At 44.5% G+C, this 12,682-nt stretch overlaps 1 protein-coding gene across 3 annotated transcripts in view; it reads left to right on the forward strand.

Moving 5' to 3' along the window:
* Dcaf8 (DDB1 and CUL4 associated factor 8) overlaps positions 1-12,380 on the forward strand; it is a 48,446-nt gene extending 36,066 nt beyond the window's left edge. For 2 of the 3 annotated variants that reach the window (XM_021171660.2, XM_029468223.1), the window contains exons 8-14: positions 2,547-2,619; positions 3,109-3,166; positions 3,595-3,702; positions 5,286-5,416; positions 9,139-9,258; positions 9,789-9,905; positions 10,542-12,379. In XM_021171660.2, coding sequence (XP_021027319.1) covers positions 2,547-2,619; positions 3,109-3,166; positions 3,595-3,702; positions 5,286-5,416; positions 9,139-9,258; positions 9,789-9,905; positions 10,542-10,658 — 724 coding nt within the window. In that variant the 3' untranslated portion in view covers positions 10,659-12,379. Of the gene's footprint in view, positions 1-2,546; positions 2,620-3,108; positions 3,167-3,594; positions 3,703-5,285; positions 5,417-9,138; positions 9,259-9,788; positions 9,906-10,541 lie in introns of all 3 variants that reach the window. The other variant, XM_021171652.1, reaches the window with a different exon arrangement.
* Positions 12,381-12,682: the final 302 nt, after the last annotated feature.

Here is a 12,682-nt window from a genome sequence, read left to right on the forward strand (position 1 = left end):
AAAAAAAAAAAAAAAAAGAGCTGTTGATTTAAACTTAGTTAAGAGGGGAAAAAAATGACAGTTGATAAACTTAGGAGTAATATAGCCATTTTCTTGGGTATTCTTTTTATGCAGAATGTTTAGATATTGATATATCGATTCATTTATTTTAGCACCTATGGTATAGGAAAATATATAAGGTATATGTAACTTACACAGTATTATTCAAGTGACTAATTATTTGAACTAAAGCCAAACTAAAACACACTGGAAAACATTTCACTATGTTGTATTGTAGCTTTTGTTAGTCTACAGAAAGTATTAAAGACCGTTGGGTAATTAGTATTTGAGATAAGAAGAACAATATAGGGAGAGGTATGGCAGGCAGTATGTGATAACAATGTGTGTTGCAGGAAGCGTAGAAGAGGCTTTCCTTCTTCATAAATTTGAGACAGTATCTTCTGTAGCATAGGCTAGCCTTGTGCTCTGTGTAGTTGATGCCGGCTATAAACTCTTACTCCTGCCTTTATGTCCCCAGTGCTAGGATTGGAAGTGTGGGCCACCATAGCTTGAGCATAGATTTGTTGTTGCCTTTGGCTTGTTAGGTGTGTAATGTATAGGGTTAAGGAAGCTGTAGGCAGCTGTTCTAAGAAGTTTGGTTTGGTTTTCCAGTAAAGTGTTCAGACATTTAGTGAAGAGATTTAAGGAGGGAGCTTACATGACAGTTTGCATTTTGGATACAATTCTGATGGCAACATGAGCAGAAAAATCAGAAGAAATATCATAGTAGTGTAGACAGAATATGATGAAGGGAAGTGGGAAGAGCAGATACAACCAAAACAGCATACCCAAGGAGAGGAACTGGCAAGAAGTGAATTAGTTAGAGAAGACAGAAAATGCTCAAGGAGGGGTGGGAGGTAAACATGATAGAAAACACATTGAATACATACATGAAATTATCAAAATTCATAAAAATAAGCATCTTAATGAAAGAGATTGTGCATGAACAAGCTGGTATCTAGTTTGGCCATTTGTGTTAGGGATAGTGTCATTGACAGAGACTGAAGGGACAGGGATAGATTTAGAAAGGGTTTCATTTCAGAAGGAAAATGAGTTTGCTTTGGACAGCCTAAACAGTGTCTGTTAAGTAGATGTAAGTCTAAACTACAAAGTAAGAGACACAGATTTAATGTAGATTTCCAGATGTCAGAAGATGTAATAGTTAAAGCATGGTAATGGAATTTTATCATCAAAAGAAAGGACAGCAACTTTCCCTAATTTATAGTGGATGTATTCCCTAGTTAGCTTTGAAACCTCTGCATAATACTGAACCCAAAAGGTACTCTGTGTTGTGTGTGTGTGTGTGTGTGTGTCACATAAACCTGTGGAAGTTTAGAAGTTAGGCACAGTGGTTGATTAGCCCAATGACCAATAGTAAAGTAGAATGCTAGAGAAACACTATAATGAAAGTTATTTAAAACTAGTATATTGGCTTTTTGTTTTTCTGGACCTTTTTATTCAACGTTTTGACAGTAGTTGACTACAGATAACTTCAGGAGATTGGCGGTTTGGTGATAGTTTTTGTGGCTTATGAGAGAGAAAATTATCCAAAAAAAGTTAAAGGAAGGAGGGAAGGAGCAATGGCTCAGCCATTATGAACATTTCTTCTCGAGGACCTGGGTCCAGTTTGTCATACCCACATGGCAGCTCATAACCATATCTTTACTCCAGTTTCAGGAGATCTGGTGCCCTCTTCTGACCTTTGCAGCACTACACCTATGCATGCGATGCACATATATACACATGCAGGCAAAACACTCACACACAAAAATAAAAACAAATCTTAAAAACCTATTGCCTTGTATAAAGCATGGCCTCTGTCCATATGTGCTTTGGGATAAGTAGCATACATATAAAAAGTATAATATTAGTTGCTTCAGTGAGAATGAACTCTAAATGGGGCATAAGAGATAGATAGTTCAACCCATACAATGCCTAACTCTGACACGGAGCCTGAGTTTGATCCCCAGAACACACTTAAACATGTGGAGACTGATCTTGTAGATTGAGCTGGAGAGGGAGGCACAGGAGGACCCTGGGGCTTACTTGCCAGCCAGTCTAGTCTAACTGGTGAGCTCCGGGGCACTGAGAAACCCTGATGGCAAAGGATGTGGAAAATATCTAGATAAGGTAGCGTTTGAAAATGAATTGGGGGCTGGAGAGATGGCTCAGTGGTTAAGAGCGCCGACTGCTCTTCCAAAGGTCCTGAGTTCAAATCCCAGCAACCACATGGTGGCTCACAACCATCCGTAACGAAATCTGATGCCCTCTTCTGGAGTGTCTGAAGACAGCTACAGTGTACTTACATATAATAAATAAATAAATATTGAAAGAAAGAAAGAAAGAAAGAAAGAAAGAAAGAAAGAAAGAAAGAAAATGGATAGGAGAGGAGACACCTTTGCTAAAGAGAATAAACCAAAGGCTGGGTAGGGAAAAGCCTTTGTCTTACAACTCTGCAGGGGGTCACGCTGTAAGTCTTGACACTGTGATTGCTTCTTTCGTTATAGGATTTATGACCAGAGGAAAATTGATGAGAATGAGAACAACGGAGTCCTGAAAAAATTCTGTCCTCACCACTTGGTAAGATTCACGAAGGGCAATGGCTCCTGGCCCCCCCCCCTGACCTTATCCTGAGCTGCTTTCAAACTTACTGGCCATAATGTGAAGAGATTTTAACCAGACAGATTTAATCCTGGCTTCTCACTTAAAAAGTTGTATGATCTTAGGCAGCCAGTTGACCTCTATTAGTCTAATGTTCTCAGCAACAAAATGGAGATTTGTACCATCATGTGGCCTAATGAGATAATGCAACTGAAATGGCTAGCACCCAGAAGAGAACCAAGACAGGGCCTCAGTAAGACTCTGCTATTAAGGTGGATATGTTTCCTCAGTTATATACCTCACTCTCACTCGCTCACAGCCCCCCCCCCCCCCACCTCTTTCTTTCTATTTATCTCTGTCTGTCTCTGGGGAAAGATATAAGAGATTTTCTAGAAAAACCTATTCCCAAAGGTGGTATAACATGGGGTGGGGGTGGGGGTATCAGTCGGTATCTGCTCCTTATTGCAGGTGAACAGTGAGTCCAAAGCAAACATCACCTGTCTTGTGTACAGCCACGACGGCACAGGTACGTGTGCAGGGCCTAGCTCCTAGGCTGGCGTGCTTCCTCTGCTTAGGGAGCTGCTGAGCCAGTGAGGCATGTGCCCTCCAGTGCTCACCACTGTACTGTAGCTCAGTGGAACAGCTGGGAATAGCTGCAGGTGGTGAGCATGTCGTGGGACTATAGCAGACGACCCTTGGAAATGCAGTTCCCAGGCTTGTCCTTACACCTTGGATTCACTAGTGCGTTAAAGGGTGTGATCTCCTCAGTGTCTCTGCCCCTGGGCTGCTAATGTGTTCACTGTAGACCTTACATGCCTGCTGCTCCAAACTAAGATGGATGCCGTATCTGGGTACCTAGAAACCGCATCCCAGACCATCTCCCATTCCCCCAAATCTCTTGGTCCCTGCACTTTTCAGTCCTTGCCTTCATTGCTGTGTTCTTGTTCTTGGCAGAGCTCCTGGCCAGTTACAATGATGAAGACATTTACCTTTTCAACTCTTCTCACAGTGATGGGGCCCAGTATATTAAGAGATATAAAGGTCATAGAAATAATGCTACAGGTCAGTCTGCCTTCCCAAGTTTCTGTGACCCAAGTCACGGTGACAACCCACATTATCTGATTTCTCCATTGTGTAAGTGGGAACTTCCTAAGTAGACTGCCTGTGTCACCTTGGGCAGTGAGAAGTTGTCCCTAGTTGGGCTGGGATTTTCTTTTGTTCAGTGTGATTCAGGAGCGCTCAGTACCATCTGCACTGCAGTGATGTTGCTAAAGTTGCTTTAAGCATGAAGCTAGACTTGTTTTCTGTAATTTCAAGTACTGTAGAGTAGGCACAGAGGTCCTTTAAAAAAGCCACAGAAAGCTGCAGTGCTGAATTACATATAATGTGGGTAAGAGTGCATCTTCAGAGGAGAGAAGGGAATGATTCTTTTGAATAAAGCAAAGTAGGAGGAATAGTGGTAATATCTGGCCTGTTTCCAGTGAAGTTTAGCTTTTGAGTTCTGTGTCTGGTTCTCAAACATTGGGGCTCTCTAGACTCACTTCAGTCTTAATAAAAGAGCACTGATGCCTGCCTCCTCCCACACACATTGTATTTAACTGGTGCTGGACGAAGCCGGAGCATTGGAATTTTTTTAAAGTATCCTAACTGGTTCTAACGTAGAGAAGGTAAAGAATTCCTGCACTTTGTTGGCACCACTCCTCTCAGCTGCGTGTCACCATTTGATCTGGAACCACTAGTAACCTTTACTACCTCTCTTGAACAGGTAAGAAGGAAAGAGGGGCAGGGGTCTGTATTTGGATTTCATTACGTGGGCAAGCAAAAGGAAAAGTGTCGGTGTTGTGGCTGGTATGTGGAACTGGCTTTAATAGGTGGACTCCTGTCATTGACAGAGTCTAAAGACTTACTTAGTTCTGCAGTGACTTAGGTGCTTTTACTTAGTTCTGCAGTGACTTAGGTGCTTTTACTTAGTTCTGCAGTGGTGACTTCTTGTTCATGTGCTTTTGGTGCGTGTGACTATACCACATACATTTGTCAGTCTCAGATCAGCTGATGACTGAGTACCAGTAAAATCCATACCAAGGAGGCTGAAGAGATGGCTCAGCAGTTAAGAGCACTGATTGTCCTTCCAAAGGACTCGGGTTCAATTCCCAGCACTCACAGGGCCGCTCACAACTGTCTGTAATTCCAGTTCCAGAGGCTCTGACACCCTCACAGAGACATACATGCTGGCAGAACAGCAGTGTACATAAAATAAAAATAAACTATTTTAAAACATTAAAAATAAATAAAAATACATACCAAGAATAATCTTAGGGCTCAGGGTGGGCAGAGCTGAAATTACAGATAAGCTATTATTTTGAGGCCTATACCTGGTAAAGTATAAATGAATAGGACTGTTGCCCAGGGACAGCAGACTCTTGCAGCTGATAGAGCACTTTGAGAGAATGCGAAGGCATTCTGTAACTGGTGTGATTCTAGTCATTGTCTGTCACACATACACTCTCTTGTTTTATAGCAATGAAAAGAAGTATTTGGTATTTGGCTGACTCAGAGACAGTGAATTACTAAATTCTCAGTGAGGTAAATAAATACAGGCCCAGTGCCAAGGCTTAGGTGGTTTCTTCCCTCATTTATCATTTCAGTAAAAGGCGTCAATTTCTATGGCCCCAAGAGTGAGTTTGTGGTGAGCGGTAGTGACTGCGGGCACATCTTCCTCTGGGAGAAATCATCTTGCCAGATCATTCAGTTCATGGAAGGGGACAAGGGAGGTGTGGTGAGTATGCGATGCTGGACTGGCTGTCCCCCTAGTGTCTCTGGGCAGTAAGGCAGGTCTTAGGTAGGTCACCACATTGTCACTTCAGCTGTATGGTAACTTGTTTTAGAGGCCCACATAGCTACACTAAAGGGGTTATGCCTTGAGGCTGCTGAGATTTTGAAGGAATAATTTATTCCTTCCTTCTGCCCTTTTAAAGGATTTTAGGGGGATTTTATACCCTGAGCAAAATTCTTTTTTTTTTTTTTTTTTTTTTTGGTTTTTTCGAGACAGGGTTTCTCTGTGTAGCCCTGGCTGTCCTGGCACTCACTTTGTAGACCAGGCTGGCCTCGAACTCAGAAATCCGCCTGCCTCTGCCTCCCGAGTGCTGGGATTAAAGGCGTGCGCCACCACGCCCGGCCTGAGCAAAATTCTTAAGCATGGGCTTTTTCCAAAAAAGAAACCATGAATTTGGGACAAACCTTCCTATACAATGTCAAAACAAGATGTCTCTGTGCCTTGTCTCTTTAAGTAAGGTAAGGTGACCTTGGCTTATTCCCGGGTCAGCAGAGAAAAGCTAGATGCACATTTATTTTTATTTATTTTAGAAGAAATGTTGTAAACATTTTGGGGAAATAAGAGTAAAGTTTGTAAGTTAGATGACATGGAATTCAATATTAAACATTTAATGCACTATTTAAGAGAATATCCTTGGACTTAACCGATGCGTGCTGTATTTAGGGATAACGTGCCATGCCTGTTGTTAAATGGGTACAAACACACCCAATGCACCTGTGTAGATGCAGAAAGGAAAGCAAATGGAATAATACATGTTTTTCTTGGAGAGAACAGCTGAGTAGCCTGCTAGGTAATATTGTCACATTATTGTCTGCCTGGCATTTGAGTTTTACAAGCACCCTGTCTACAGCCAGGGCTATACACAGAAACCCTGTTTCAAAAAAAAAAAAAAAAAGAAAGAAAGAATGAATCGGGAAAATCAAGTTAAGGTCTGAGGGGTGGTGCACTCTTCTGATGCATCTCGATTACCATTATCTTCCCGTTCTAGCACTAGGAAAGAGTTAAATAGCCTTCTAGTTAAACAAGGGTTTTAGTCACTGAAGAAAGGGAAGAGACAGTTTGGAAGATTCCTTTACTGATTATCCAAGATGGCTTGCTTACCTAAATTCTCTCAGGAGTGACGGAGTTGCTTGACCTCTCATCCTTTTCAGTCTTGTAAGTTGGAACCTCAGGTCCAGCTCTGACTTGGTGATGCTTACCAGAAGTGGATTAAAGCTGAAAGTGCTTCCTTGGCGGTCAGGACCCCATTTCTTCTTGTTTCCTTGGTCTGCTTCTGAGGATAGTTGATATTTTATTCTGGTTTCCTTTAAATTGTTTGGACCTAGGACAAATAGATTGTCTTCTGTAGCCTGAATGTAAGAGGCTCTCTACTTCAGTTTCCATTCCTTCAGAGCCCCTCCTCTGTCACCTGTAGGTAACAAGTTCAAAACATTGGAGTCTTAATGAAAATTCTGCAGTTCGCACATAGTAAGTCCAGAAGGACTGGTGATGCTAAACTGTTGTCTTGCGCTCTGCTCCAGAAGCAAAGCATTCCGCTGGCCAGCGTACTTCAGCTCCGCGGGTACCAGGTTCAGAGGTTCATCCAGTGCTCGGTGGGGAAGAGCATCTGCTTGGGACGGTTAGGTAGGTCCTAGGCCAGAGTTTTTATGATTTTAAGAGATGTAGTGATGACCCCTGAAGAGGGTTTCTTTACTTGTTCTTGCTTTTGTGTGAGCAGAATGACCCCTATGATTCTTACCTAGTTCTCTCTGAGATCATTTGGTTTTGTTACAACCTTCCAGCAGTGGAGGTTACCGGGCTCTAGTCTAGGCATAGATGATGAAGCATTCTATATCATAAAGTAGATTGCTAGCATCAGAGGGATCTTAAGATATTATTGCACACCTTGCCCAGGTCTCCTAATCCTTGTTTTGGGATCCTTTCTTTGTTCCCATTCATCTCCACAGGAACGAGAGTGGGAGATGATGCCAAAGAACACCTCCTCACTCTCCCAAGAGCATTTGGATGCTCTATCCCACCCCCTACACCCCTCGCCCAGTCTTCTAAGGCCAGAGTTCTTTTCTCTGTGCAAGCATTATTGACAGAATAAGTGCTGGCGTTGAGACAGGTCTGGTGAAGTGACCAGGCCCCTTGGTCCCCTGGCCCAGAGGTTCTCTGTCTGCTCCTGCAGGCTCCAGTTCAGGTATTGTATGAAGTTTATTCTTTCATCCTCTTGCCGTTCGTTGGCTTTGTCCTTAGGCTTAGGCCCCAAGAATCGTTCCTTTATCGACTTGTTGATAAAGCAGAGGTAACTCAAGAGGACAGGTCTTTAGTAAGATTTCATGAACAAATGAATGGATGCATGAGGTCAGGTTTGTCTGTGTAAGTCATCAGATTATCTATTGATACCATTCATGTACTGGAGTTTGTTCTCTAGTGCTTCCTCCGGCTCCCAAGTACATAGTCTAAAATGAACTGCAGTAAGCCCCTGTGTGAAATAGGAATGGAATAGAAAACAGGGCTTTCTGTGTAACTCTTAAACTCCGACTTAGATTTGGCCTTCTCTAGCCTGTTTTATTTGTGAACTCATGATTAAGGAAAATGAAGTCATCTTTATTCTCCATGCCTGCCTTACCTTTTCCTTAGCTATACTCTGAGTGTGCAGGCATAGCAGCTAAGGTTGGTCCAGAGGAAACTAGCACAGCTTTTTGCCAGGGTTTATTTTCTTGGACTATAGAGCAGCTGCAAGGCGGGTGCCTTTCCTATCTGTTCCTCATCTGACTAAAAGCCCAAAAATGCTTTAGCAGCTAGATCTGGGACTGGCTCTTCCTGTGGGGATGGGAACTGCTTTACCCTATCCCACTCTGCCCCGCCTTGCCCTGCCTTGCCCCGCCTTGCCCTGCCTTGCCCTGCCTTGCCCTGCTGTTAGGAAGTTCATGACTTCAAGTCAGACAGCAGAGGGCATGGTGCTTTCAGACAAAAGAAAACTGTCTGAGACCAAATGTCTGCATCCACTCTTTTTTTTTTTTCTCTACTGTTCAGTGAGTGAAGGTGGCTGATAGTGATTCAGTGGAAAATCTCATTGTTACCTTGTGCTTTTCTGTAGCTGGGCTTTACTGTGCCCTTAGAGTAGGTAGCAAGGTGTTGCCTGCCTTCTATGATACAGAGTTCTTAAACAGACAGGAACCCCCTTCCTATCTCCAGCCCCAGTTCATCTTCCTCCCAGCCCTTGACATCCTTCAGTTAGTGAACAGTGCTTTGTGCAGATAATTGTTCTTTGCATCTTCTCTGGACGTGCAGTGGCAGCTGCTGCTTTCCTAATTTTGAAAAAAAAAAAAAAATGTCACTTGATGAAAGCCACTTGAAGAGGGTTGTTTGTTTGTTTTCTCCAGCCTTGGGCAAGTTGGAACTTTAGATTGTGTAGTGAATGGGTCTGTACCTCACTACCTTATGAAGCCGGCAGTAAGTATGGCCCGTCACCACCTGCTGGGGGCTGTGTCTAGGGATGCAGCCTCCCCTCCTCTAAATATTGGAAATGCTTTAGACAGGCCGGTTTTGTATCCAGTTTGTATCTCCTCTACTGCCAGGGCTATTTGGGTCAGGCTCAGGTGGGGGGACCTGCTTCAACCCAGTAAACTATACTACCTCATGCTCCTGAGCCTGTGCTTGCTTTTCTCCTAAACCAGGTAAACTGTCTCGAGCCCCATCCTCATCTACCTGTTTTGGCAACCAGTGGCCTAGACCATGATGTGAAGATCTGGGCGCCGACAGCTGAAGCTTCCACTGAGCTGACAGGGTTAAAGGATGTAAGTGGCTAGCTGAAGACATTTGTTTCTATTTGTACATGTAACTGTTTGTGTTCCTCCTTGTCATAGGAAGGAATAACTGTTGCTCAGCTCTTTAAAGGCATTGCTCTAACACTGTCTTCTGCCTTTCTCCCTTCATCTCTGGGGACAGGCCTGAGCTCTGAAGTGCTTCTGCTTAGAAGGTAGAAAGCATCTTCAGGAGAAGATATTTTACATTAAAGCACCCAACCTTCTCAGTGGCCGACCTTGGGCATCCTTTGTTAATCTAATCTAGCTCTATATTAGCTTGTTATCACTAAGATTTATTGGGACAGAAGAATGTGCTCGAGTGTGTGTGTGTGCGCGCGCGCCTTGAATATCCTTGGTTTTCAGAGACAGACTTTCAATGCTTAGCTCAGGCTGGCCCTGAATTTGTAATTCTAACTCTACCTTCAAGTGCTGGGTTACAGTCATCCAAACAGCAGCACCAGTCTTGTTGATGACTCAGAGTTGATATTCATATCCCTTCTCCCAACACTTTCGGGTTCCAGGTGATCAAGAAGAACAAACGAGAGCGGGATGAAGACAGCTTGCACCACACTGATCTGTTTGATAGTCACATGCTGTGGTTCCTTATGCATCATCTGAGACAGAGACGCCATCATCGGGTAAGCTTCAGTTGGAAGTGGGCTCTCAAGGACTGTGCTCCTTTAAAGAAGGCTAAAAAGGTTCACGGCACACTTCTTACTGCTTTAAAGAGGAATGGAGTGATCTTGGTTGGGTGTCCATTGGCCTTTATCCCCATTAGAGCAACTAGTAGAAAGGAGGTGGTGTGTGATTTTTGTCCTCTGTCACCATATATGCAGAGGAGTAGCTTTATAGTTGCAGTGGCTGGAGGGTCGGGGAGAGTAGAGAAGAAATACTTGCTCAGGTGACCTGTGTTAACTGCCGTGCTAAAAGAGGTCTAGAGCAAGCCACAGACCCACACATTGTTATTGAGAGCGCAGCCACACTCCTCGGTGTTATTTATCTGTGACTGCTTTCATGGTGCAAAGACAGCTGAGCAGTTCCAGCAGAGACCACATGGCCTCATAAAACATTTGCTGTCTGGCTTTTTAAGGAAACTCTGAGCCAGGTACAGTAGTAAGCTACCAGGGAGGCTGGGGGGTTGAGAGTCAACAGGCCGCCCTAGGTTATTTAATTTAGAAGAAAAAAGAAGTGCTGCCGATTCCTGGCCCAACCTAGATCTAACAGTCTTGTCCTTGATCCAAGGACGTTACTAACAAGGATTTCCCATCCTACAGCGCTGGCGAGAACCTGGGGTTGGGGCCACAGATGCGGACTCTGATGAGTCTCCCAGCTCCTCAGACACATCCGACGAGGAGGAGGGCCCTGACCGGGTGCAGTGCATGCCATCCTGAGGCCCCAAACCTAGGAGGGATGGGCTGGGGCTGCCAACCCGATCCTGCCTGGGCAACTCTTTTTCAGTCCCAGGCCCCTACATTCAACAGAAATGCACTTTGGACTTTTTGTTTAAATAAAAGAAAGATACCTGAGGAGGACAGAGCACAGGAGACGGAACCAGCAGAGAGCCCCTAGAAGTGAGAGATGAGACGGAGCCTGAATGAGCTTCCATGGAAGGTGCAAAGGACTCAGAGAAACGGGCCTCTCCCTGAAGCCTTTGTCAGCGGGCTTGGATAGGAAGTGGGGCTTCTTTTTCTTTGACCTCCCTTGTTTCTTTTGGGGGTGGGGGGGTACAGTACCAATAGGCCAGAGAGAAGGCTGGGCATACCGTTCTCTTTGGCTTAGGGTTTCACCTTTTTTTTTCCTTTGTTTTTTAAGAAGTCTGACAGTTGTGTTGTTTTTTTGCCCAAGCAACCACGTCCCATCCCAGGATCCTGTTTTTCTGGGAAATTCTTAAGAGCCCCCAGCCACCCCAGCACTCTGCTCTCCCTTCCACAACACTTACTCTCTGACCTTACCGCAGTGCTCTGCACTGCTGCCCGTCTCCTTCACTCTCTTGTCATCCAGCGCCCTCTAAATGGGGGCTGGGATGGGGCTGAGGAGACGTGGGAGGGACAAGAGGAGAAAGAACAGGAAGAAGTTACCTCTTGGTTTTTTTTTTAACTGTTCAGTGGCGGCAATTTCCCTGTCCCTATCACTGTTAGAGGCCTACTTTTATATCTATAAATATATTAAAAAGCAAGTTAAACTTGGATGTATCAAGTTAAAATTATTGTCAGAAGTTTAAATACCTATATATTCTCTATGAATCCAATGCAATAAAGGGGCTGAAAGGAAGAGCAAACGAGCAAGTGATGCTGAAGAGGTGATGTGGGTCAGATGATTCGTGGCTGCTCGCAGAGCCTAGGGCTTACCTGTAGCTTTCCCAAGGCTCAAGGGTGGAAGCACAGTCAGCTGTGCCCTTCTCTGCCTCAGTGCTGAGCTTTAGAAAAACAAATTCTTCTCAACTTTGCCTCAGGTCTCCTAATTTCTGTAAGTCTGTGGGGGCTCCCAAGATTGCTCCTCTCATTAGAGGCTGGCCTGTCTGTAAAACGTGACTGAAGTGTGACTTCAGGAAGGGGCGTCACTGCTACAGACTGTCTCCTGGCTCTGTGTACAACAGAAAGCACACTCGCCCCCTCCCTTTAGCTGCTTGATTCTTTAAGCATCCAACTCCACACCAGCTCCCTTCCTAATGGAAGGATGAAGGGAGAGCTTCCTGGGAATCGAGGGACAGGCCAGTAATTGGAGGATTTATTCTGGTGCCTGGGGCTTAGAGCCCTGTCTTCAGCACTGGCCACTGAGTATGAAAGTCCCTGTGGAATTCTTACCCTAAATGCTTGTGCTGCTCTTCCTGTGCCCCCGGTGTTCACAAGGTCCAGTCAGGAGGCCTGCACCGTGGGCTGGAAGTGGGAGAGAGAGAGCGGAGGGTGGTATCCTACACACTCTTTCCTCTTGACCCCATTCAGCAGCGCAGGCCAGACGCCAGCTCCTGGGTTTCCCTCGTGAGCAGGGACTGTGTGGTAACTGAGTAGTAGTCTTATGTCCTCACTGCTAGAGGGATGATGAGGTGGGCTTAAAACCATGCACTCTGGAATTTGTTGTATTTTTTCTCAGTAAAGCTTTTCCCCTGACTGCTGCTTTGTGTGGTGTGTGGTCCATTTATTGTGATAGAGTACATAGTGTATTCCTTCCAGATAACATTACTTGATTTTGCTCAGACTTAAAAAGTGAAGTCTGGGATATTCCTGTTTCTAGTGCTTGAGCCATAGAAGAATGTTGTAAGGGAAATAGGTCTGTTAATGTCAGTGGTACTTAAGAGATGGGGCACTTTCTTTGGGGGTGTTTTCTAGTCCCTTGTTCTATACTGCAGTGAGTGGTGTTAGGGAAAACATGGCTACACACCCCCTCCCAGTCATTCAGAGCTTCCCAAACTTAATGA

The sequence above is a fragment of the Mus caroli genome, chromosome 1 (genome assembly GCF_900094665.2).
Source record: "Mus caroli chromosome 1, CAROLI_EIJ_v1.1, whole genome shotgun sequence".
NCBI classification, from domain to species: domain Eukaryota; kingdom Metazoa; phylum Chordata; class Mammalia; order Rodentia; family Muridae; genus Mus; species Mus caroli.